Source organism: Pithys albifrons, chromosome 18, assembly GCF_047495875.1.
Source record: "Pithys albifrons albifrons isolate INPA30051 chromosome 18, PitAlb_v1, whole genome shotgun sequence".
NCBI lineage: Eukaryota > Metazoa > Chordata > Aves > Passeriformes > Thamnophilidae > Pithys > Pithys albifrons.
In genome coordinates this window covers 7592501-7616449 of record NC_092475.1, presented here as the reverse complement: position 1 = coordinate 7616449, position 23949 = coordinate 7592501, and the positions used below count along the sequence as shown (strand labels likewise).

General features: G+C 43.3%; 1 protein-coding gene across 2 annotated transcripts in view; it reads left to right on the top strand.

Moving 5' to 3' along the window:
• The first annotated feature begins 8329 nt into the window (after window positions 1–8329).
• Window positions 8330–23949, top strand: part of TSHZ2 (teashirt zinc finger homeobox 2) — a 219813-nt gene continuing 204193 nt past the window's right edge. For both annotated transcript variants that reach the window (XM_071572936.1, XM_071572935.1), the window contains exon 1: window positions 8330–8455. In XM_071572936.1, coding sequence (XP_071429037.1) covers window positions 8416–8455 — 40 coding nt within the window. In that variant the 5' untranslated portion in view covers window positions 8330–8415. The remainder of the gene's footprint in view (window positions 8456–23949) is intronic.

Genomic DNA, 23949 nt, shown 5'->3' with positions numbered 1-23949 from the left:
GGGGTATTTGCATATTTTTGGAGGAAATTTGCTGTTTTTAAAAGAAATTTTAGTGCCAAACATCTCTGCCTTTGCCTTGCCTTCCACTCAGGACAAACAGCTTCCAACCCAAAGAAGAATTACAGCCCCAAAGGCTCCCAGGATTTAATTACCTGTCACTGTCAGTGGCCCCATCCCCTCCCTTCTCTCAGCATAGGGAAGATGTTCCACTTTTTGAAAGAAAAATTTCTTCTGCCTCCTTTTTGTACCTCCTCCAGAAGATGCAACCTCATGACCTCTGAGCTCCTCACAGAGCAACCAGCAGCCAAGAGCCTTCCAAGTGGGAAATTCAGATGGGTACAGGATTCCTTAGAGATGATCCTCTCTAACAGAGCCTTGTGCTTTCCCTCCCCTCCTTCCCAGTCAGGCCAGTGCACACTCATATTTTTGATTTCCTTCAAAAAAACCCTCTGATATCATCACCAAACTTCTACTTTGCAGAAAGATATTCAGCAGCTACACAGGCATCGAATAATACATCCATTTTATAATTTGAACCTTCAAAGCTTACTTTTAAAAGTCTATTAAAACATATTTTTCAATGGAATATGGTATTTTAAGAATGAAGTGTTGGAAGAACACTGCCTTCTTCATGTTGCTTTCCCCCCCTAAAAATGGCAGTTTCACAGTTTTTCTTTTTTTTAAATTAGGTCTTTTTCCAAGGTCTCTTTGAAGACTACAGTCCATTTCCTGCCCAGTCCCAGCTAATTGTTATTACTTTAAAATATTTTAACGATGTTGCTGTTTTTTTTGAAAAGAAAATAAATGCACTAGTCCAAGTGCTTGCTGATTAGGGATTTAATATCCACTGAAGAAAATAAGAGGTTTTTGGATTGCAGCATGAACAACTTTTAGATCAAACTAATTTAATCAGGTGCTGTTGCTGGTTTTTTTGGGAAATGATATTACAGAGTTGCTGTGCTTATTTTGGGGAAAGTGGTGTGCTTATCACTGGTTTTTGAAACTGGAAAGTTGTTGTGATTTCAAAAAAGACAATTCAGTTCCTAAAGTGAAAGCTTCCAGGCTGTTTCAGTCTGCAGTGGGTTTGCAAGGCTGAGTTACGAATTCTGGGAATAGGATGTCATGGTGAAAAAATGCACGGTGAGGTGCGGGGAGAGTTGTGTGGGAGCCTTCAGCTGATGACATCGGGGTGGGAGATGAGCCACAGATGTGGCTGGAGAAGGTGGCTGCAGTCAGAGCTCTGCAAACCACTGCAGTCTTTTCAGTCTGGTTCCTTGGCTCCAAAAGATTATTTTTCTGCAGTTAGATGGGAGTTCAAACTCCAACCCCTGTTTTGCAGCCAAAGGGTGAATCCTTAAGTTGATGTTTAGAAGGCAAGGGGCTCTGGAAGTGCTGCCTGCCATGACTCAAAGTGTAAATTATCAGCAGTATCAGGATTTCAACCCAGGAGGGGAAATTCAACTTTCCCTCCCACCCTACCAAACTGGAGTAACTGTCTGTGTGAAGAGAAATGCCTGAAAGGGTGAAAAGGATTTTGCCCTGATGCTGTTGTTCTATCCCTTTGTAGGTAAAAGGACTCTTCTATGGCACGGCAAGGAATAATTTTACCAAAAAAAAAAAAGGCGCTAAATAGATATTCTATATAGAAATGAGTATTTGTGTAATTGTGAAAAATGTGCAGCGAAGAATTATCTTAGTTTCTTACAGTGACCATGAACACACAGGAAAAAAATTACAAAGAGAAAGTCACAAAATGAGATACAACTAGAAGGAACAAAATAAGAAGAAAGCGTTTGGTAAGTGCCTTCTCTATGCAGGAAAAGACCCAGGAAAGATTACATCTGTCACTCAGCAAAGAGAGAAAGCCTTTGACAGATCACCCAAAGAAAGCCTTTTTTACTTTCATCTTCGCTCCAGGAATCAGCTGTGATCAGATTGCAAAAATAATCAAGGCCAGTGGCAGAGGAGTGTGAGCCCTGGCTGGAGCAGGAAGAGTTTCAAGAGCACTTAGAAAGCACAGAGATAACGTCTGGCTATTTAATACACCCTAGAAGAAGCTCAGAACTAGCAGTGACCATCCCTGACTTCTTGTGGTTTCCAGCACACTCAGACCAGGGCAAACACAACAACTGTCTTTGAGATGGAAGGGTGGAAAGGGACCACTGGGTCATATCACCTGCTGTTCATAGGAAAATGCTGGAATAAAATAATCAAAGTATCCATAAGAATCTTGAATAAGGTTTTTGGAGATGAACAAAAGACAACTTGGGTTTATTCTGGATAAATTATGTTACACCTACTTAATCTCACTCCATGGGGATAAACTATGTCCACTCTACTTAATGTCATTCCAGGACAGTGTGAGAGACTTTGTGAATAGGGAAGTCATAGCTCTTCTGTGAGCTTCTATTAGTCTCATATGATAGTCTTGCATAAGTGGGCTACAGGATACAGACTCACAGAGGTTGGGAAAGACTTCCAAGACCACCAAGGCCACCTGTGCCTGATCCCCACCTTGTCCCCCAGCCCAGAGCAGAGTGCCACTTCCAGTCCTTCCTTGGACATCTCCACGGATGAGGACTCCAAACCTCCCTGGGCAGCACTTCCAATGTCTGACCACCCCTTCCATGGAGAAATTCTATCTGGTGTCCAGCCTGACCCTCCCCTGGCACAGCTTGAGGCTGTTTCCTCTTGTCCTGCCACTACTTGTCTGGGTGACATGTCTTCCAGATGACATTTCAGGGGCTGGAAGGGGTAGAAAAATCATACTTCAAAATTATACCTTTATGGCCCATTGTCAGGCTGGAATAATGTCTGGAGTGTATCCTGGGCCCAGTAATATCCAATACTTTTATTAATATCTTAAAGATGGAACAGAAAATATTTTGCAGGACATCTGCAGATGGTACCAAACTGGGGGAACAGCAACAGCCTTTGAAGGCAGCACAGTAATACAGAACGATCCTGACAAATTGCAGGAACAGTCTGAAAAAATAGGATGCAGTTCAAGATGAATCAGTGCAAAGTTGTCACTGATGCATAATCAACTGTTCAAATATAGGATGGGGACAACTGATTACAAAGCAGTTCTGCAAGAAAGCAGCTGGGGTTGCAGTGAATCAGAAGTTGTCCATGAGTCAACAGTGTCATGCTGTTGCAAAAAGGGCGTATGTCAAACTGGGACATGTAAACAGGAGTGTCATATGTTAGACATGTGAAGTAATCCCACTCGGTGCTGGGGAGATTTAAAACACAGCACAACATCCAGTTTCTGGTGTTGCACTTTGAAACATGTGTTGTCCAGCCACAGAGCAGTGGACTGAGTGCCAGGCCTGGAGAACACGATGTACGAGGAACGGCTGAAGGAATTGGGGTGGTTTGCTGAGGTGATGGAAAATGTCTGCAAATATGTCAAAAACTGCTGCAAAGAGGAAGGAAATCAACTGTTCTCCAGTTTATCTGAGAACACCATAAAAGGAAACAGGTTTCCCAAATCTTTCAACAGTAGGACAAAATTCTCTATGGCAAAGCCACTAGATGAGATTGGTTGGAGGAACTGTTGGATCTGCACTGTGGTGGTCAAATGTGCCTCAAAGGAACAAGCACAGTTTTTCACTGGGCAGAGAGCACTGCAGATCACTTCCCAACACTCTGCATGCTGGAGGAATCCTCAGGCAGTCCAGCAAGTCATTTCTTTCAAAGTTGCTATAATCCCAACTCTTTTTTAAATATTTTTTCTCCCAATAATTCTGAATAAGAAGGAAACAAACAGTGAAGCTGACAAAGTCATTAACTGGCAATATCGCTGCATATTGAAATTGTTTTATTTACCTAATTCAAATAATTTCTAACTATTTTTGTTTGTAGAGCTTGCCAGAATTTCCACTTTTTCCTTCTCTAAAGTGGTAGGCAAAGCGTGAAAGGGGTCATCAACACTGTGAATTTCATTCAAGATGAGTTGTGCACCTACATATATATAACTTATAGGCAAAGAAAAAGGAGAGAAAAAAATCCCCACATTTCATTATCAGCATAGCACTGAAAGAAAGACAGACAACAAAAATAAGTAAGATAAAACACTCCAAGTAACACAGCTGAGCTTGTTGTGACTACCCATGATGGGAACTGTTATCAAAGTCAGGTACACAAAGAACATTTGGCCCTTTATTGTGCACAAAAATGTCTGGAAACTTTACTGTGACGCACAACAAATCACACACATTATTTTGAAAAATCAGACCCAAACCACCCCGAAGATGTAGCAAGAGAGGATTTTCACAATCCCAAATCACACTTGCTCCATGTAATCTGCACCTACCCAAGACCCTGAAAAATCTCTAAGAACATACCTACTTGATTGTATAGTGCTGTATGTGGGGGGGAAAAAATTCCTTCCGGATCCCAGTGGGGAATTCAGCTCATGCCCTGAAGCGTAAGATTTGATTACTCTTTTTTGAACATGCATAACTGCCATTGCTATTACTGGTCATAACATTTTGTCAGGAAAGAGAAATATTATTCTGCAATGTAATAAAAATAGATAAAATTCAATATAGCTTCAGAATAATTTGCTGCATTTCCAAAGTAAACATTAAGCACCTATCAAGATTATTCCATTGGATAAGCCAAGGAAGCCTCCAGTGCTATCTGTTCATTTTATTATCTCTAATTTTCAAGAGTGCAAAAATGCTTTCAGTAAATATTATGGGTTCTTCCTGTGCTAAAAGAGATGCTAAATGACCTTCACCAACTTAGTTATAAATAACAGGAGCAGAGAGCACACACACACCATGTAGTTTCAGCTCTATTCAAACCTATCAGCCAGTTCTGACCCGTGGATAAAAATGGACACCAGACCCTGCTTGCTTTTTTTCCCCTTCTCCATAATCCCACCCCAGTTCCCTCTTGAAAGGCATTCTGTTCTGTCAGCCATAATGGCATCTGCTGGTGGAGACAGGAAGCCATAAATCTGTAGGGTTCCTCTCGACCAAGCCTTGTTAATGCTCCCATTTATCACCGAGGATAAGGGTGCCATCTCACTACTGCTCTGCTCAGAAGTCCATCTTCTCAATTTTCCCTTCCCAAAGGAGTAACCATTTAAAACAGTGACTTTCTCATCTTGCATGTTGAGACTGAAAACGCCACTGATACAAATACCATACCCAGTGTGTAGCATTTGGATTTAAGCCATGACTCTGGAGAACAATAGCTGCTACTTGCTGAGCCCAGACTACACTGAACTGCAGCTCTGCTTACATCTAGAGCTTGGATCTTTTCAACTTGCATGAGTAGCAGATCCCAGATGGAGAGGTTACAGTGTGAGGGTACTCAGTCATTTGCCTTCCATCCCCATCTGATGCCTCCAAGTATCCCAACATATTTTACCATGTCCCACAGTTTGGGAGAATTGTTAAAAAAAACCACTGTGTTAAAGCAGCATTTAATAGACAATTTTTTCTAATAAACAATCTATCAGAGGTGCAGCATCTTTCTGTGCAGCCAGGGAGGAGAGGAAATTGAAAGCCAGCTGGAGGTATCTGCAGTTTTCTGATTTGGGAAGCAGTAGCTGAAGGGTTCAAAATCACAAATCAAGGCGGCATGAAACGTGAGAAGAAAATCCTACTTTGCCATCCTGTCCCTAAACTACCTGATCCAGGTCCAGTGCTGCACCTTTCAAACCAGAGTGTGTCATTGCCTCTCATCCCAGTGCTGGGGTAATTGCCCTGCTGCTGTGGATGCCATGGCCACTCTTGGCCCTGTCTTTTCACCTGCCTGAATTGGAGCCAAACCAAAATCCGTGGTGTGCTCTGACAGGGTTTCACATGTGCTGCTCACTAGTATAAGAGGGCTGTACAATTCTGACCAATTCAAGCAGAGCTCTTCACTCCTGGGTGAGTTATGCCAGGCAGAAGTGGAAAAATGACTTTTTTATACGAGTGTTATCCTATTTTATCTTTCAAACTAAGCATTTGCTTGCACCAATAAATACTTTCATATTGCTTATAAAAATTGCTAGAACTCATAGAGAAAAGGCTGTCAAATAATTTAAGTGAGATCAGTCAGGTGGACACTTTCATAGCCACAAGCTCGTGGTAGGATGCTAAATGCAGAGGTCATCGAGGGGTCTGCCCGTGGACACTCCCTCCCTGCTGGAGCCGCAGGGCACTGGTTTGCACATGGCCAGTGACAGCGGCTACAGCGCAGCGGCTCTCGCTGGTTCGCTGGTGCTTTGTAACAGAGCCCTTCCGACAGACTGGCTGGAGAGGGATGCAAATAATTCCTATTAAACTCAACAGTTTCATTAGAAAGAGACAAATGCCAAAACAGGAAAAGAAAAAAAGTATTAAGGACTCAGTTCCACAGCCAACTCTGGGGTTAAGCTATGGAGTATCAGAAAAGCCACTTTTAAGAGGTTTTATATTTATTATTATTGAACATATAGAAAATAATCCATTCTTTCAGACCCACAGCACTTTTAAACCCTCAAGGTGTTAACAGGAGCTGGGGGGGCTGGTGGGGGTGGGAGGGAAAAGGCAAAAACCAAACAAAAACAAAAAAAATCCCTCAAAACTGAAATGAATAAAGGGGCAGGGGAAGTTGTCTCAATGTTTCTTAGGGACCACAACTATTCAAAGTTTCAATGAATGCCCCTCCTTGGCCTGGCAGTCTGGTGGGTCTGTGAAAGGGTGTGAAACTGCTCGGTTGGACAGGACCCGGATTTGGCTTCCGACGAGGGTGCAGAAGCCCCTGATGGACGTACCTGTCTCCCCCTAAATGCAGGTGCTGCGGGGAATTAGTGGAGGAGAGGGAGCCTGAGCATGGCATTCCAACCCTGCTCTCTGGGCTCACTGTCGGGGCAGCACTTTGGCAGCTCAGAGGGGCCTCAGGTGCTGCCGGGGGTTTCAGCTGAACTTCACCGAACTTTGCATTTATGGATGCCACCCCTTCTCCTTCCTCAGGGACACCTCAGGGTGCAGAGAGACCCTGCAAGGTGAATGGACCCGGTCCCTGGCCCCGAGCCCTCCACAGGTATGGGCACCTGAAGGGGCACCCACCGGTCCCCAGCCCAGGGAGCACCTGCAGAACACCCTCGGTGCCCAGCCCAGAGCCATCCACAGGTGGGAGCACGGAGAGAGCCCCCGCGGTCCCCCGGCAGCGGCAGCCGCGGGACGGCACCGCACACTCGCCCGCACAGCGGCGGAATTGCCGTAAATTCCTTCTTTTTTCTCCCAGGACCGCCCGTGTCCCGCGTGTTCGTTTGGGGCGGGTGGAGGGCGCTCCTCGCAGCGCCCTCCCTTGGGAGCCAACCCTGCGGGGGCGGCCCGGCGAGGGGAGCGGGTCCCGCGTGGGGTGAGGGAGTTCCGCATGGGGAGGGGGTCCCGCGTGGGGAGGGGATGCTCCCGCATGTGGGGGAGTGATCCTGCGTGGGGTGGGGTCCCGTGGGTAGGGGGGGTGGTCCCGCATGGAAGGGGGGTGGTCCCGCGTGGGGAAGGGGTGGTCCCGTGTGCGTACATAGGGTGGTCTCGCGTGGGGAGGGGGTGCTCCCGCACGGCTGGGGGTGGTCCCGCCCGGAGGGGGTGGTCCCGGCGAGGTCGCCCCGCGGGCGCGGTGCCGGCGCCCTGTCTCTTTAATGAGCGCCGCTGCCGCCCGGCTGCGCGGAGCACATTTCATCCTGTCATCGGGTCGCGGAGGAGGAGTTTGTTAATGTTCAGTTTGCTCGGTGGATCGATGTTTGCTGGCATCGCCTCGCCCTGCCTGTGTGTGTGTGTGTGTGCGGGTGTGTGTGTGTGTGTTTGTGTGTGTGTGTGTGTGTGTGCGTGTGCCCGAGCGCGGGTGTGCGTGTGCGCGCGTGTGTGCGCGGATCCCAGATTTCCTCCCATCCAAAGCCTCCCTGTCCTCTCCCATATCACTCACTGCCTGGCATCTGACAGCACGGAACCTGCAGCGCTCCGCGCACACACGCACACACCCCGCACACCGCTCCGCCATACAGCTCTGCGAGGAGGAGGAGGAGGGCAGGACAGGGAAGGGAGGAAGCAGCCAGCCCCACAGTCTTGCCAGAGCTGCCTTTTTAATATATACATATCTATTTTGTTATTTATTTATTACCGTTCTCTGGCACTGTGGGCGCCTTTCATTTGCTCCTGAGCTTGGATGTTTGAATCAAAGCAAAGCAAGTGTTGCAACAGTTAAAGAAAAAAAAAAGCCAACCAAAAAAGAGAGAGAGAAAGAAACCTAGATCTGTAAAATAAAATAAAACCCAAACAGGTTCCTATCAGTGAAGTGGAAAGGAGGGGGGCAGGGGAGGCTTGAGGGGGGTGCTGGGGAAGCAGCTGAGAGGCAGAGAACACGGCTCAGGAGCGGCTCAGGGCTCGCGGATCTGGGGACAGAAGTGAGATTGGAGAAAGTAGAGCGATGCCAAGGAGGAAACAGCAAGCACCCAAACGGGCTGCAGGTAAGGAGAAGCCATCCACTTACACAGCCTCTGTCTCTCCTCTCCTTCCAATCCTACCCCCCATCTTTATTATTATTTAGGGTCACCCTTGCTTTTCCGGGCTGGATCTTTATTTATTTATCCCCCCTCCCCCTCCCTTTCCTCCGTAACTCTATGGAGCCAGTTCCATTCCTTATTGCCAAGATCTCCACTCTGACACGGGCTGTCCCCTTCCACCCTCGCCGCTCCCGGGTCGCTCCCGCCACTCCCGCCTGCCCTGCCCAAACTTTTCCCCCCAACTTTCTCCCACTCGGGTCCCCTTTTCCCCCCTGCCCCTTCCCCTTCCCGAACCGAAACCAGCTTGTCTCCCGGTTGCTTCTAGCTCTAGTATATATTTTTTTCCGCCTGCCTTGATTTTTCCCCCTCCCGGTGGTTTTTGGTTTTGATCCGTGTGTTTCGCGAAGTGGGTCGGGGTGTTGAATCTTTTATTTCGCCGTGTTTCTGGTGGCAGTTCTGCCCGGGTTTGTGTGTATGTGTGTGTGTGTGTGCTGCGTGTGCCTGAAATAGTACAGGGACTCTCTCTGCTGATGAACCCGGTGGGGAAGTTCAGCCTTTGATCATCAGTGGTGAAAATTGCAACAGGAAATAAAATGAAACGTTCTGACTGTTAGAAGACAATCCACATTTTCAAATCAAATCCTTCTTTTGTTTTCTAGCCCAGTTTATAGATTTGCACATGCCAAGTGGTTTTGCAATTTATTAATTTATTTTTTTTAACAGAAGAAAATAGTTTGCAACTTTGGAAGTGTTTTGTTTGTCGTTGTAGGGTGTTCTTTTTCTTTTGGGGGCGAAGAAAAAGAAACAGATAAGTGGGCCTGTATAGTAAATCTTTTCAAAGAGTTTTCTTTCAGTCTGCTTAATTGCTTTTTATTTTTTCTTAATAGTGTGGTGGGGTTTTGTTTCTGGGAAGCGCAATATGGAAGTTCATTTTTCTTCTGCCAGACCCACCCACTGAAAAATCAGCTTTCCAGTTGATTGCCAGCTTTGATTTGACATTTGATTGATCACCTGTCATCTTGCTGCCTTTGATCTATTCATTCTTGATATATATCAATAAATCACTCACCATGGTAACCCAAGTGCCAATGACGTAAGGCTTGCCCTCTAGATTCTCTTAGCCAGACATGCACAATTATTATCTTGTTTGGCTTTTAATGTAGGCGGGTTTTTTCCCTTCTCTTTTTTTCTTTGTGTCCCTTCATCGGATTAGTTCTTTAAAGAAAACTCATATTTTGCATCTTTACTTTAAAAACGGTTTGTTCATTTTTCCTCCCCCTTCTGAATATTTTCAAGGTGTAGCACAGTGTATGTGGGACAAAATGTATGGGCAAGTTTAGTGGCACACTTGAATAAACTTTGAAAAGTAGTGCTTGGGAGTCATGCAAAGGTATATGACACTTCAGAGAAACTGGGACACACAGAACTTTTGCAAACTAACATATTTTGCCGTATTCCTGTAGGTGTAGGACAATGGTCTGCAGGCAGAGACTTTTGGGATGTGAGCAATGAATGTCCCTATGCAGGCTGCTTGTGTGATTCCTGGCACCAAAGATCCCAAATTTATGGTTAAAGCCATAAATAATAGCTAGACTAGAAATTCATATTGCTATTCATATATATATACATATATATGTGTATTCAGGAGAACTCTCCGATGGGTTGCTATTATTGTTTTATTCACAAAGAGGTTTTATCTGAATAAGGCATTAATGTTTGCAACTTGCAGGATAAATAGCTATTTTTTCATGGATGTTGATCATCACAGTGACAGTGCTAGAATTGCTCCTTTTTACTCTCTGTCAGTAGTATGAGGCTTCATTTTATTTGGTTTTCAAAGTAGAATTTTCACTTGGAGTGTGTGTAGTATCCTTTTGTGGAAGGGGCAGCCTGTTCTTTTTTAGAAACAGGCTACAGAGTAAGTCAATTTTTGCGAGCAGAGCCCAGGCTGTTGTTTCCCGGGATTTCCCTGCTGAGATACAGTAAGATACGTTTTTATCCAGAACACTATAGCATTTTTAATCTCATAATGACGAGGGAGACACTCAAATGACCACAATTAGACCTCTCCTTTCTCATTCTCATTAGAAAACGTGCATTGCTCTTTAGAAGTGCATTTTTTGATTATATTTGTCCTCAGCTCAATGTTGTTTCAGGTGAGCAAAATACTGCAAATGCAGTCCAGTTTCATCCAGCATAACTATTTGAAGTAGGTTTATACATTTGCAATAGTTCTGCTGCTTTGAAGTTGTATTTGTGTGTTTGTGGGGGGTAGAGGGGGTTTCAAAGAACAGACGTGCCTGTTGTATATAGTTCTTAAAACTGACTTTCATTTTCAGGGATGGTACTGAGGTTCTGTTTTGTGTGGTGAAAAATACCTCAAAGTGACAGGAGGCAGACTGTGCACTAAGAAGTGAATCGCTCATCAAGGCTGATAGCAAAGCTCCTTATTCCTTTTATTTAAGGGGGTTAATACATTATATATTACTTAATTTTCACTTTTATTTATTTTTAGTTGTACAAGTTTAAAGGTATCAGTTGCACTGCATTTTGTCTTGATGGCAGCAGAGATAGTGAAGAGAAGTTTGCAACTTTTAGCTTCATTAGCTAGTTCACCTCCAAGGGAAGAAAAATGATAAGCCTTATGATTCTGGACATGCCTGCTTTTGTCATTGCTTAAAATTAAATACTATGCACAACTGTAAATAATTACTGCCATGCACTGACTTTGAAAGCAGGTTTCTAGTTTGATTAATGAATAATGTAAAGGTTAGAGAGACCCAGCGAGTGAATCAGAAGTGAAGTCCTGCTGCTCGATGAAAATCTAGCTGGAGGAATATACAGGGCAATTTTGTCCTTTTCTATTATTAATTTTAAGCCTTGTATTCCTAAGAAATATATTACAGACCATGGTAATGAAACAAGGTAGTGTAATTGGATAAATGGGACACTATTTATGTTTGATGATGGGGATTTTTGATCTCAGATTACACATTTAAAGACACTTTATTTCACGTCAACACTGCAACTATGTCAAATGCATTTTGATCTTTGCAGGGCCGAATCTTTTCTGAATCATCATTCCTTTTTGAGATCGTCTTTTCCATTTCGGTGGCTCTTGAAGCAGATATTTGCAGCTCTCTGCATCAGTGCCTGCCTTAGGATCATACTTGTGTTTACAATAAACAACCCATTTGCGTTGCAGCTTTCACCCAAATGAATCACAAAGGGCTTTACAAACTCTGGGCCTAATTCTCCCCTTGCTCAGGTGCAAATCACAAATAGCTTTACTATCAGCATCAGTGCAGTTGCACTGAGTAGTGGCTGCTCCTCCGAGTAAGAAAAGGCTCAGGCCCAGAAAGTATTTCATCCTTCAACGAAATGCAGCCACCTCTGGGGTAAAAGTCTTGTAACGATTCCATAACAAATGGTAATATATTAACAGAAGGGTGGAAAAAGGGTGGGAGCAAAGCAGAATTGCTATTCAGATTTTATTCCTAGGGGTATGAAATAGCTTTCAAACACAATTTCACTGGATTAAACTCTCCTTTCCCCTGCAGCTTGTTTAAATGTGCATATTTTATTTTGTGATCATGAATTGCTAGTTTGCTTTTTTAAAGCCTGCAAAGGGGGATCTGGACTTAACGCCCTTTCCGGCTGCAATTTTGTATGTCTCCTTTTCCTTCTCTCCCAGCCCCAATAGACTATCTAAGAACCAAAGCTCAGGAAAAGTACAGCAGAAACAGATATCAGACACATTTATTCTGTTTGCTGGAGCTGTAGAGTAGCAGGGGTTTGTTTTTGGAAGAGTCCTCCTAGAGCAGCAAGCAGAAGATGGTTTGCAGGGAGTTCTTTAAAGCTGCAGTTTGCACCTTGGTAGCAAAGGTTATTTCAAACAGGAACATATTTAGAAAGTGAAATTCTGCTTCTGCAGAGAGCAGAGTAAATGGTCAGCAGGGTTTGATATTGTATTTCTGTGGCAAAAGGAAGCAAAATATATATACATAGATATATTTACTAATAACCAAGAGCGTTGTGGGTCTTGAGTGTTATTTGTATCCTTTATAACAGGGGCGACGGAAGCAGATTCCAAGCAAGTAGTGCTGAATGAAACTGTAGAAATGGCAACACTTGTTTTGTTTAAACATCCTCCAGAAAAGCAAGTTCACATCAAACCCACCTGAACAGTTCATGCCTCAGAACCTTTCACTTACTCTGCACATCACGGTGCTGACAGATGACAAAAAAAGCCAAGGTGTTCACAAACAAGGGGAGCCTTTAAATCCTGGTTCATTAAATATATTCCAAAATAGGTACTTTTGCAACTAAAGAGGCACCAAAATTAGTCTCCATCTGCGTTCAATTCTGGATTCGGCTCCTAAGCCCGAAGATGATCTGTAATTTTTTGCCCATGTCAGAACTCAGGCCTGAATGGGACAATTTGAAAACATGTTCATTTTAGTGCCTGTTTCTTTATTTCAGTTTTATTCTCACATAGCAAAGCACAGCATATTACCCCTGTATAAAGAGTGGGACTCCCCAAGAGTTCAGCCCCTGTGACTGTGGAACAAAAGACGTTTCCTTCAGTAAATTATACAATTTTATAGCACTTTTGAAAACATGCTTATTGTCAGAAATTCTACGTGAATGCTCTCCCTCTTCTGTGCTCTCTAAGTGAAAAGCCCATTTCCTTCACATCGACAGGATTTTGGAGCTTTGCCCTCCTGGTTTTTGCTGTCAGTAGTAGCACCCACCTCAAGGTCACCCTAGAAGAGGTCCCTGGAGTTCCTCTGTAGCACAGGGCCAGGGTGAGCTTTTCTCCCATCATTTTGCTTCCCATCCCGATGAGGACATCACTCCCAGAGAGCAACTCCAGGCTCAGGGAGAAAAAAAAAGCTGTCAGTTGCTGTGGCTGCAATTCCCAACTTAGCAGCAGCAGAGGGAATGGAACTGTACTCTATCAATTACAGTTGGAACCAGAGGCTAAACACTTATTGTGTTAAGCTATTGTGCAGATCTTAAGAGCTCAAATGTAAAAAAAATACCATGTCAGCTCGTGGAGAGGAGAATAAGTCCTGGTTCTTGCACTGGGTGACGTATTATTAGCAAATGCAAAATCAGATTACTCAAATTCTATTTAATGTCTCTCGGGTTGAGATGTGTGTACCACATTATGCCTTAAAAAGGGGAATCCTACAGACTTTGCTGCTAAAATAAGCTTTTGTTTTTCCCTCTTCTCTGCAAAATGAAAATATTTGGGAAGTTTTGCCTCCAAAACGTGCTCATGCAAGCAGAGAGACATGTTCATTTGTCTCTGAATCTGATACAGGAGTCAACTGGAAACACATTACACTCTCAGCTGAAATCCTACATGTCATTCATGCAAGAGCAGTGATTTTTCATTACCTATGTAATTACAATAATTTACATGAGAGTGGGCCCAGTTCTGCAGCTCTTACTCAGCACTTTGCTTCAATGGGTAACTGGTCTGTGTGAGGACTGTCTATGTAAGACTGGGCTGTTCAGCTACAAAATTAAATATATACGTTCCTTCAGTAGCATTTTGCCTCTGAAGAGGAACCAGATTCTCCCATTAAGCTTTAAATCCAGGGAGAGTTCTGTTGGTAACTTCTGTTCCTAACGCTCGCGTGCTATTCTTTTCTGAAGTCTGTATGACTGAGAGATTTTGCTTGCTCGGCCAACTTCACTTCTCAGTCACGTTCCCACTTTGTGTTAATTACTGAATCCTGTTCCTGGGTACCCATAGATGAGATGGTCTTGTAATGAATCCCTTTTTAACTCTCTGTGTTAACGTTGTGCAGGGGCAGCAACTCTCGGGTAAATGCACAAAAATGGCTTTGCAATTCTGAACCCTAAAAGTTCCATGTGGTTTTAGGGATAAAAATCAGTTATTTCTCATTAAGGTGACTTCTGTTGGATCTGGGCACCGAGTAATTGTTGCCGTGTTACAATAACGGCTTCAGCAGCTCAGAACTACCTTGACAGCGAACTGTGTATTTTTTAAGGTTTCAAGGAGAAACATCACAGTGTTTCCCATTAGATTTACACATCCCTCTTAACTGCTGCTGGCTTTTCATCCGTTACCTTGTGAGCTGTTTCAGGCAAAAAAGAAGTGGAAAAACTGGTCTTCTGATCTAAGTGTTGCATTAAGTGTTTCATTTAGAAAAATGAAGAGAATCTTTGTTCCCCTAAAAGAAATGCTTTCCCCCTTTGCCCTAGGAAAAAGAAAGGCACAACAATAGCTTTGAAATGACAGGATTTGATTGTGAAAAATACATAGTTTGGAGCATGCAGCGCCTGATGGTCCCAAGTATTGGTAAATTCCACAGTTAAATAAAACAAACAGTCCTAAATGTATGGGAAACGAATCCTTTCCAGGCATGCCCAAATCCATACCTGCAAGAAGGAGAGAAAAGTGCCTGTCTGAGAGAGGGATGCACCTGGAAAGCTCAGCTGTCCAGAGCAGTTTTTGATTATTCCACCAGTACTTGCCCAAATATTAGAACTGTGATGTTAGGAGTGGTGTCCCCTGAAAGTCCTTTGTTAGGCTTTATTTTCTTTAAACCTCCAGCTCCTGGAGTCTGTAATTATGCAGGTGTCCAATATGCCTTTTGAAAGGAAAATGAATTTAAAACTCCTTGCTATGGAGAGCTAAGGAGCTCAAAAACATGCAGGCTAGAAGTTCTTAAGCCAGAGGAAAAATGCTGTGATTCTCAAAGCGACTGTTTTCAGCATCTCATCATTTTCAGCTACTCTCACAATTTTTGAGGTTATGCTTCGTGATTTTTGTATAAACAAGGTTGGCAATATTGCTTTTGCCTGATTCTGATGCTGAACTGGTGTGTATATAATTATATATGTACACACACATAATACCAGTAAACAAAATACAGAACCCAGTGATGGAGTGGAGGGAGTTGCAGGTCAGGATTTGTATTGCCATAAACAAAGCATCTGGGAGAGCTCAGACCATCGGTTCTTGGGGAGTGACTTTCAGCTGAAGTTTCATGAAGATTGTTTTTAGTGGCAAGTAAATCTAAAGAGTTAATAGCCAGTAACTGTTCTTTAAAGGATAAATACTACGAGGAATGCACAGCCTACCTTTTTCCCAGATATAATCAGGCTGAACTTTATTGAAAAAAAAATTTACAACTGGCAACATTAATGCTGTATTTTTATTGTATTAATGCAAATGAGATGCTGACTTCTTTCTTTCATCTCCATGGCTTGTATCTATTACAGCTGTATCTCATTCCTTTCTGTGTCTTTCCTCCCTGTGTTCTGTAAACTGCTTTCGTCTAATGATACTGAGGCTCATTAAAGTTACTCCCAATGCTAAAGAGACTCTGGGAAACATCCTGATGGCTATTGAAAAGAAAACTACTCAGTGTTTGGGGAAAACTAATCCAGATCAACCCCTCCATTCCCATTTTGGGAAACTTTGAAAATGGATGGGTCAAACAGGAATAAAAAACTTGCAGGAAGGCTAGAACAGGAAAGAACAGGTCATTTTTAATACACAGCCCTACCTGACAGAGATAAAAAGCAATAAAGTTTTAAGGAGCTTTCTGGCTCTTCCTGCATCTCTCTCAAAAGACTCATTTAATTGAAAAGCCTGTTGTGCTTGTTTTTATGCATGTAAAACAGAAAAGGGGCAATTTTGCACAGGGCCTAATATTCCAGCACAATATAATTGGAACTCTTCCTGCCTGCTTTTTAAGTCTCTCTGTTCATATAAAATTAAGACCCACTTATCTTAAATTGTAGTAAATCTCATTCAATATTGCTTTCATAACTTAAAAAAGGCTGTTACATATTCCCAGAGCAACTTTGCTGAAGTGATATTGGGTCTGTTTGTGTGGAATCACTGCAGAATTTCTGTTGAAAAAAAGGAGCAGCACACAGTTCTTGTTTTTAATGAAAATAATTAAATTCTCTGGAATATCGTGATAGCTCAGATGTTTTTTTTTCTAGTGCAGCTGCTTAGAGGGAATGAAAATCTGCACCTTGATGCAGTTTGGTATGTGCAGATGACAACCCTATTTCTATCACTCGCCCTGCACTTGGACATAAGGAATTTTTTTTTTATTTTTATGGAAAGATTTTCCTCTGAGTTTTCTATATATAAATAATTTTGTGTGAATTGCACAGAGAATCACCACCACAATTCACAAGGCCTGCAATTTTGTTTGTACATAGAGGAAGAACTCATTTACTTCCTGCAGTTGGAGTGGATTTCACAGGAAAGAGCTGGATATTTTATGATGTACAGTTTTGTATCGGAGAAACATAACCTATTGCCAGCTGCTATATTGGCCTACCAAAATTATTTTTATATGTGTTTTTCAGCCATGTCATAACATATATAAGCGCAGTAAAAGTAGCATTAAATTAACATGTGAGAGGAGAAAGAACCTGAGTAGTTATATTGATCATCTGTAGCATTAGATGCTAAAAAAATTAAAAGCTCTCTGGTGCTTTTGATTAGCTGCATGGTTCCTGCTCATGTTTGTGTGCTTTGTTGGGATGTGGAGCAATATTTCTTCACACTTAGCACCTTTCTTCCAAGGATTTCTTACTAATGCTGTGTAGTCTTCAGAAAAACCCCGGTGACAGAATATTTGTCCCCATTTTGCAGAAAGGTGAATTGAACTTTCCTGTGCAACTCCCTGTGGTGGAGCAAGAGGCACTTTGCTCATGTCCAGGAGCTCCCAAAAGTGGGAGGACTGTGGGTTTGGAAAAGTAGAGCTCTGCTAAGAGCAAGCCAAGGGAGCTTTACTAGGCAATAGTTTTAGACAGAGTAATCAAGTTTTTTACTTTCCCTAAATTATACTCAGATGCATTTCTGGCCAGTGGAAAGTTTCAGGACCAAGAATTTGGTTATGGTTGCTTTCCCTCTCATATACTGTTCTCCATTTCTTTGGCAGACCTGGGATGTGACTGTATATAATGCATTGCCCTGAGAAATATGTAAAACCTGCTCTAATTGCAGCTAAACAGGACATACACATTTTCCTCCCCCCAGACTGCCAGAGGTGGTTGGAAATCACTGCGTTTGAGGCTCAGCTTTTCGTGTTAAAGGTCTAAATCCTTACATGAGCATCTAAAGAGAAACCTGAATTTTCAAAAGGTTTTAGCACCGAGCAGTTTCCATGGACCTACCTCAGTTCCCTCTCTTCTGTAAGCTGGGATTGCTGGGCTTTGATCAGTGTTGGCTTTCTAAATTGGAGATGTGTTTTGCCTGTAGAAGAAATATGATGCAAGTAATAGCCAGTGAATTCATTACGGATTGTTTATGTTTATTTTCACATCATATTACCATTCAGGAATAGTCTTTTCAGCCATTATATTGACAGGAACTCAGGATAAATCTTAGGGAATGTAGGGCTAATCTGCCATACCTGGGAGACCACCTGCTACCCTCTTCTGCAGAGGTCAGATCATTTGGTGCTGAAGCACCAGGTAGGGTTTTCTCTGGAGCTGGGGACTTGGGAAGCTCTCCCATGGCTCCTTTTCATGTGGAAATTAATGCTTGCCTCTCTTTTTGAATAGTAGGTTATTAGAGTTCGTATGCAAATTTCCATGATGGGAATTTGTCTCTCTTTGATAATTGATACAATAATATATATTTTTAGTGGTCCAAAGTCCTTGAGCTTAAGCCTTGTATACGTAATTTATGTTTATTTCTTACTGTTATTAACTGTAATTTAGTTGTTGGCGCCTTTCATTGCCTTAGATTGAAGGGAGTGTCTCTACCCATTGCCCCTCCATAAACAATGCCCTTTCAGGGTTCCTTATCCTGTCTCCTTGCCCAGAAATTTCCTAGCCTGTCAAATACTGTCATTTTATTCCTTACAGATCATTCACAGTATGTCTCCTGTTGCACACACAAATAAGGAACAAATGCAATCAGGATGCATCATCGTTTAGCATAACAAATAAAAGCCGATCTGTGCAGATTTGCCTTAAAGTGTCTCTTAATATGTATTGTCAAAATGTCTGAAGATGTCTCCTGCTCATAAGCGTTTAATTATTTGTGACAATTAAACTAATATTCAGAGCAGGGGAAAAAATGAGGGTATTAAATATTTTCTCTTGTCAAATGCTAACAAAACATCACCTGACAGAGCAAACTTCTTAAATTTTGTATTTCAAATAGACCTTAGAACTGAAAAAGCACTTGAAGAAAATTGCATGGCCCCATTTCACGATGCCAGATTTTGTACGGAATTTGAGGAAACCGTATTTTTAAAATGAGAGCAAAATTTAAAGGCACATGATTAAAGCATATATCAGTAGTGAGCAGCTGAATACTTGATGATTAAAAAGGAGTTTCTATCTATTTTTAAGTCTGTGCTGAAATTTATGGCCAAGGGCCCGTCTGACTGAATCAGGGACTCAGACCTGGGATTTGTAGCCTCACCTGGTTATTGTTTTACTTGCGCATGAGAAAGAAACAGCTCATATAAGACAAAGCAAGTCATCAATGTTTTCTGTGTTCAGAACTGCAGATTTATTTTGTTTTTATTTTGTCTGATGATCCCTCTCAGTGAATGGATTGTTTGACCTGGAGAGGTAACATGATGTGTAGGTGGGGTAGAACAAGTAGCCAACATTGGTACCCAGGGCTCAGCACCATCCCCTGCCTGGCAGCCCTTGAATGTGGTAAAACATCAGCTGAGTGATAACCAGAAGGGGTGAGAAAATAGGGAAGATCTTGAAAGGAACAGAAAACTAGCAGGGTCCTTGAGTGCAATGTTGTTTGGATGTGGGGGCCCTGGGTAGCCCTGGGCACAGCAACAATAACATTGATAGTATGGACCCAGCAGTTCCTATAGTCCAGATTGTTTGGGGTTTCCTGTGGAAAGGTTTGATTTCTACTGGTTCTAATGTTTCCACTTCAGAGCTGCTCAAAGCAACCATTTCCATTATTAAAATCTGTGCTTTCTTTCCTGAAATGTTCTTCCTGTAATTTAGGGTAGGATGTTATTTGGCAAAAAACTAGAAGACGTTCATCAGGGTTTATTTCAAAGCTGTGGGACCACTGAGCTTTCTGGCAGTGACGTGAACATTTTTCAGAGATATCTTCTGCTTTCCCTGAGAAAATCCACCCAAATTTGTCTGACTTATAAAGCCTAAAAGTTGCTGTTGCCAAAGAATTTTTAGAAGGTGACACAGCATTCTCCAACGTGCCATCTCCAGCACGCAGGCTCTGTTCTTGGTTTCCCTTTTTCAATTGCAGTCCCTCCAAGGAGTGTTTCAGCTGGGGATAAGTAGGATGATTGTTGTCCCTGCTGCAGGGGCAGCCATGGGGCCAGACAGTCAAGAATGAGAGAAAGATCCTTAGTGTGTATTCTGCTGGAGCCTGGGACCTGAGGCTGGAAACAGGGAAGTTTAGGGAGTGGAACATGGACAAACAGGGGGAGAGAGCATAAAATTATTAAATTCACATGCAAAACAGTGGCAGAAATGTAAAGTTGACTGTTCCCCGGCTGATGTAGAGCATAATGTTCAGCATTAGCTCGTGCAGTGTGTCCAGCAGCACCAGTCAGGATGGAGCCCTGGATTGGACCCAGTGTTCCTCAGCTGGGTTTTCCAAAGCCTGCACACATCCATGGAGGGGCTGGATTGTGCAGGAGGACACTGTGCCTCAGCTGGGGAGCAGGTACTACTGCCATGCCATGGTGAGCCTGGCACTCATGGGGTGGGACTTTCTTCTGTGGGGGAAAAGTGACAAAAAATAGCTTCAGATTCACCAGAGCTGTGCCCACCATGTCTGTTAAATGAGAGTGGTGAGGTCCTGTCCCCAGGCAAGGTGCAGGCAGCTCAGGAAAGGTGCAAAACCCCCTGGACACAAGGAGAATCCTGATTGCTGATTGGGAGCCAGGAGAAGATGGCAGCACTGAGGCTGCTCCTTGGGTGGCAAAAGCCCAACAGGAGGGTTGATGAGTTCAGGCAGTGCACTGAGAGGCTGGGGAAAGCCGCACAAGACTTTATAACAATATACAGCTTATCCAGGGCTGTGGAGGGGTGTGGGTGTTGGGGCACACAGCCCCACAGGCAGCAGGGCCAAGGCATGGCCACGGGTGGGTCAGGGCCAACAGTGCATGCACAGTTCAGTAGCTGTGATACTAAAGCAGCTCAGAGACAAAGACTCATGCCAGGAGTTACAGCCACAGATATCTGTTTAGACAAAAAGGGCCTGTTAGTCTGAGAGCTGTTCTCTTGCCACGACATGCCCATCACAGGAGGCTGGTCCCTTTGTCGCTCTGTGGGTACCTGCCATGGGCCCCAAGGCTCCAACTCTCTTTTATCAGGGCAGAGGGTTTGTTTTATTTCATTTGCTGTCCTGTGGGACATTTTTCCTAAAAATCCACTCTTTCTATCCAAAAGTCAGCAACAAAACTTGAACCAGGCTTGGCAGAGCAGGTTGCCTTCAGGGTATTGTACAGTTTTGTGTCACCTCCAACATTTGTATATTTAATAACTAAAATCATGAGAATGTTAATCTTGAAAACAGTCACCCCTGCATTACTCTTTTGCTGTTTCTGTGGACTTATTAAAGATTTTACAAACTTGTGATTTTGGTTAAACAGAGGTAAATCATTTGGAGAAAGAGTTGCGAGGAGGCAGAGGAATGTTATGATGCCATTAACATCTGGGTTTCCACTTGTTTGGATTAGGGACATTTTGCCTTAATCATTCTCAAACATGTCTGCTAAAATCCCTGCTTTCATTTTTTATCACCTATGAGGTAGAGCCAGGCAGGTTTTCAATTTCTGTTTGTGTGTTATGGTAAAGCGCTGAACGTTGTTGTTACAGAATGTGAACAGTCTTGTATCTGCCCTCATTCATTGCAATTGTTGGGAAACATTTTCCTTCAGTTGCAGTGCACTATTTTCAATATACAAAGTATGTACAAGGGAACAAGGGACTGATTATGAGTTTCTCCAAGGAAATAAGCATCTCTTCACCCTCATCCTACAACTGGGAAAGGTCTATTACATGACATCTCTATAATTTAACCTAATAATTTTATTTTTTTTAAACAGTGATGTAATGGGGAGAGTGACCTGGACTTTGTAAAAGTTCCTCTACTTACTACAGATTCCCAAGGGCAATGTAACATTCTAGACAGTGTTTTATATGCCCTGATTAAAATGTAACATATTTTTGCATTTCCTGTGCAGTGACCTGTTAGTGCTCATAGACAGAACACTTAAAGAACAGTTACAAGGAGACATTTCCAAATGTGCCTAATATGGGCGAGTTTTTATAACATTCTTATTTCATTTGGAATTGCAGCTACAGCAGGAACCATTCAGACGATGCATTGATTTAACTTTTTAATCCACTGTTTTGCTACGTCAAGTAAAATAAATGTTTGTTTTTAGCTCCCTTTTTTTTGCATTGCTAAAACTCGTAACTACTTGCTTTAAGCTTGGGATTCTAAAGGGAGCTACATTATCTGAGATTTAAAGCTCGCTTTTTGTAGCTTCTTTCTCACAACTCCCCCAAGAAAAAAAAATACAAAAGTACAACTTTAGCAAAAAGGGCTTTTATATCTCTATCAATTATAGAAACACCAGCTGCAGTAGATTACAAATGTGTTTGGCTGATTGTGATGTTGTGTGGGGAAAACTGTCACAAGGAGCTGGATTCTGATATCCCTGACAGCCCTGGGATGTTGCTCAGACTCAGTGGGCAGGAGCGGGATGCAGAGTGCACACTGCCTTATCCAGCTCTGCACTGGAGCAGGATGCAGAGTGCACACTGCCTTATCCAGCTCTGCACTGGAGCAGGATCCAGCTCTGCCCTGGAGCAGGATGCAGAGTGCACACTGCCTTATCCAGCTCTGCACTGGAGCAGGATCCAGCTCTGCCCTGGAGCAGGATGCAGAGTGCACACTGCCTTATCCAGCTCTGCACTGGAGCAGGATCCAGCTCTGCACTGGAGCAGGATGCAGAGTGCACACTGCCTTATCCAGCTCTGCACTGGAGCAGGATGCGGAGTGCACACTGCTTTATCCAGCTCTGCCCTGGAGCAGGATGCAGAGTGCACGCTGCCTTATCCAGCTCTGCACTGGAGCAGGATCCAGCTCTGCCCTGGAGCAGGATGCAGAGTGCACACTGCCTTATCCAGCTCTGCCCTGGAGCAGGATGCAGAGTGCACGCTGCCTTATCCAGCTCTGCACTGGAGCAGGATGCAGAGTGCACACTGCTTTATCCAGCTCTGCCCTGGAGCAGGATGCAGAGTGCACACTGCTTTATCCAGCTCTGCCCTGGAGCAGGATGCAGAGTGCACGCTGCCTTATCCAGCTCTGCACTGGAGCAGGATGCAGAGTGCACACTGCTTTATCCAGCTCTGCACTGGAGCAGGATGCGGAGTGCACACTGCTTTATCCAGCTCTGCACTGGAGCAGGATCCAGCTCTGCCCTGGAGCAGGATGCGGAGTGCACACTGCTTTATCCAGCTCTGCACTGGAGCAGGATGCAGAGTGCACGCTGCATTATCCAGCTCTGCACTGGAGCACACATCCTGGCACTGGGAAAAACCATGGAGCTGCTGAACGTGAGCCTGAGTGCTTGGCCCTGTGTTGCTGTGTGTGCCTGTGCTGCTCTGTGAGCTGGAGGAAAAGCCACAGAAGTACAGCTGCAGCCTGGGCCAGAAACCTCTGGGGAGAATCACTCCAGTTATTGTTGTTCTTTACTTTTTATATTCAAAGGTGTTTGTTTACTCTCACTTTCTTGAAGAACAAAGTGGGGGGGAAAACACCACAGAACAAAAATTGTTTGAGCAGCCCATAAAGGTAAAGTAGCTCGGAGTCATAGATAAAAGAAATATGGTATCAAGCAATGTCAGATAGGCATTTTAGCATTTTTCGTGCTGTTTAACTCAGGAAAAATTAAAGTATCAAAGTGTATGCAGGTCATTACTGCTCTGCTAATAGGCTGGGTACAAGGTCTCTCGGTTGTGTCTTGGTTACTGTGTCATTTATCTTGCTGTGCTTTGGGTCTCTCTGGGAGGACATGGTTGGACCCTGGTTTATTTTAACAAAGAGAATCTGACATAGCAAAGTTCTGTGTATACTTTACAGTGAAAATGTAATTTTCTATTTTCATTTAATCCCAGGAATGTTGGCATTTTCCATACTGTCAAACAAATGAGTGCACTGGAGGACAGTTAGATATGTCTGTGTATTTCATCTATCTAACCTAGCTCGTTTCTAATGTGCCCATCATCAGTGTCTAGGCAGAAAGCATCTGCCTTGATTTTGCTTGTTGTCTTTATTGGCTGTGGTGACTTAACTGTATCCTAGGAGCTTTCAGATTCATCTGCAAAAATAATAACAAAAAACATTATCAGAATAATGATTCATATTTGTACTGTTACTCAGAATTTCCCTTTCTCTTCTGAGTGTATTTGGTTAGTGGATT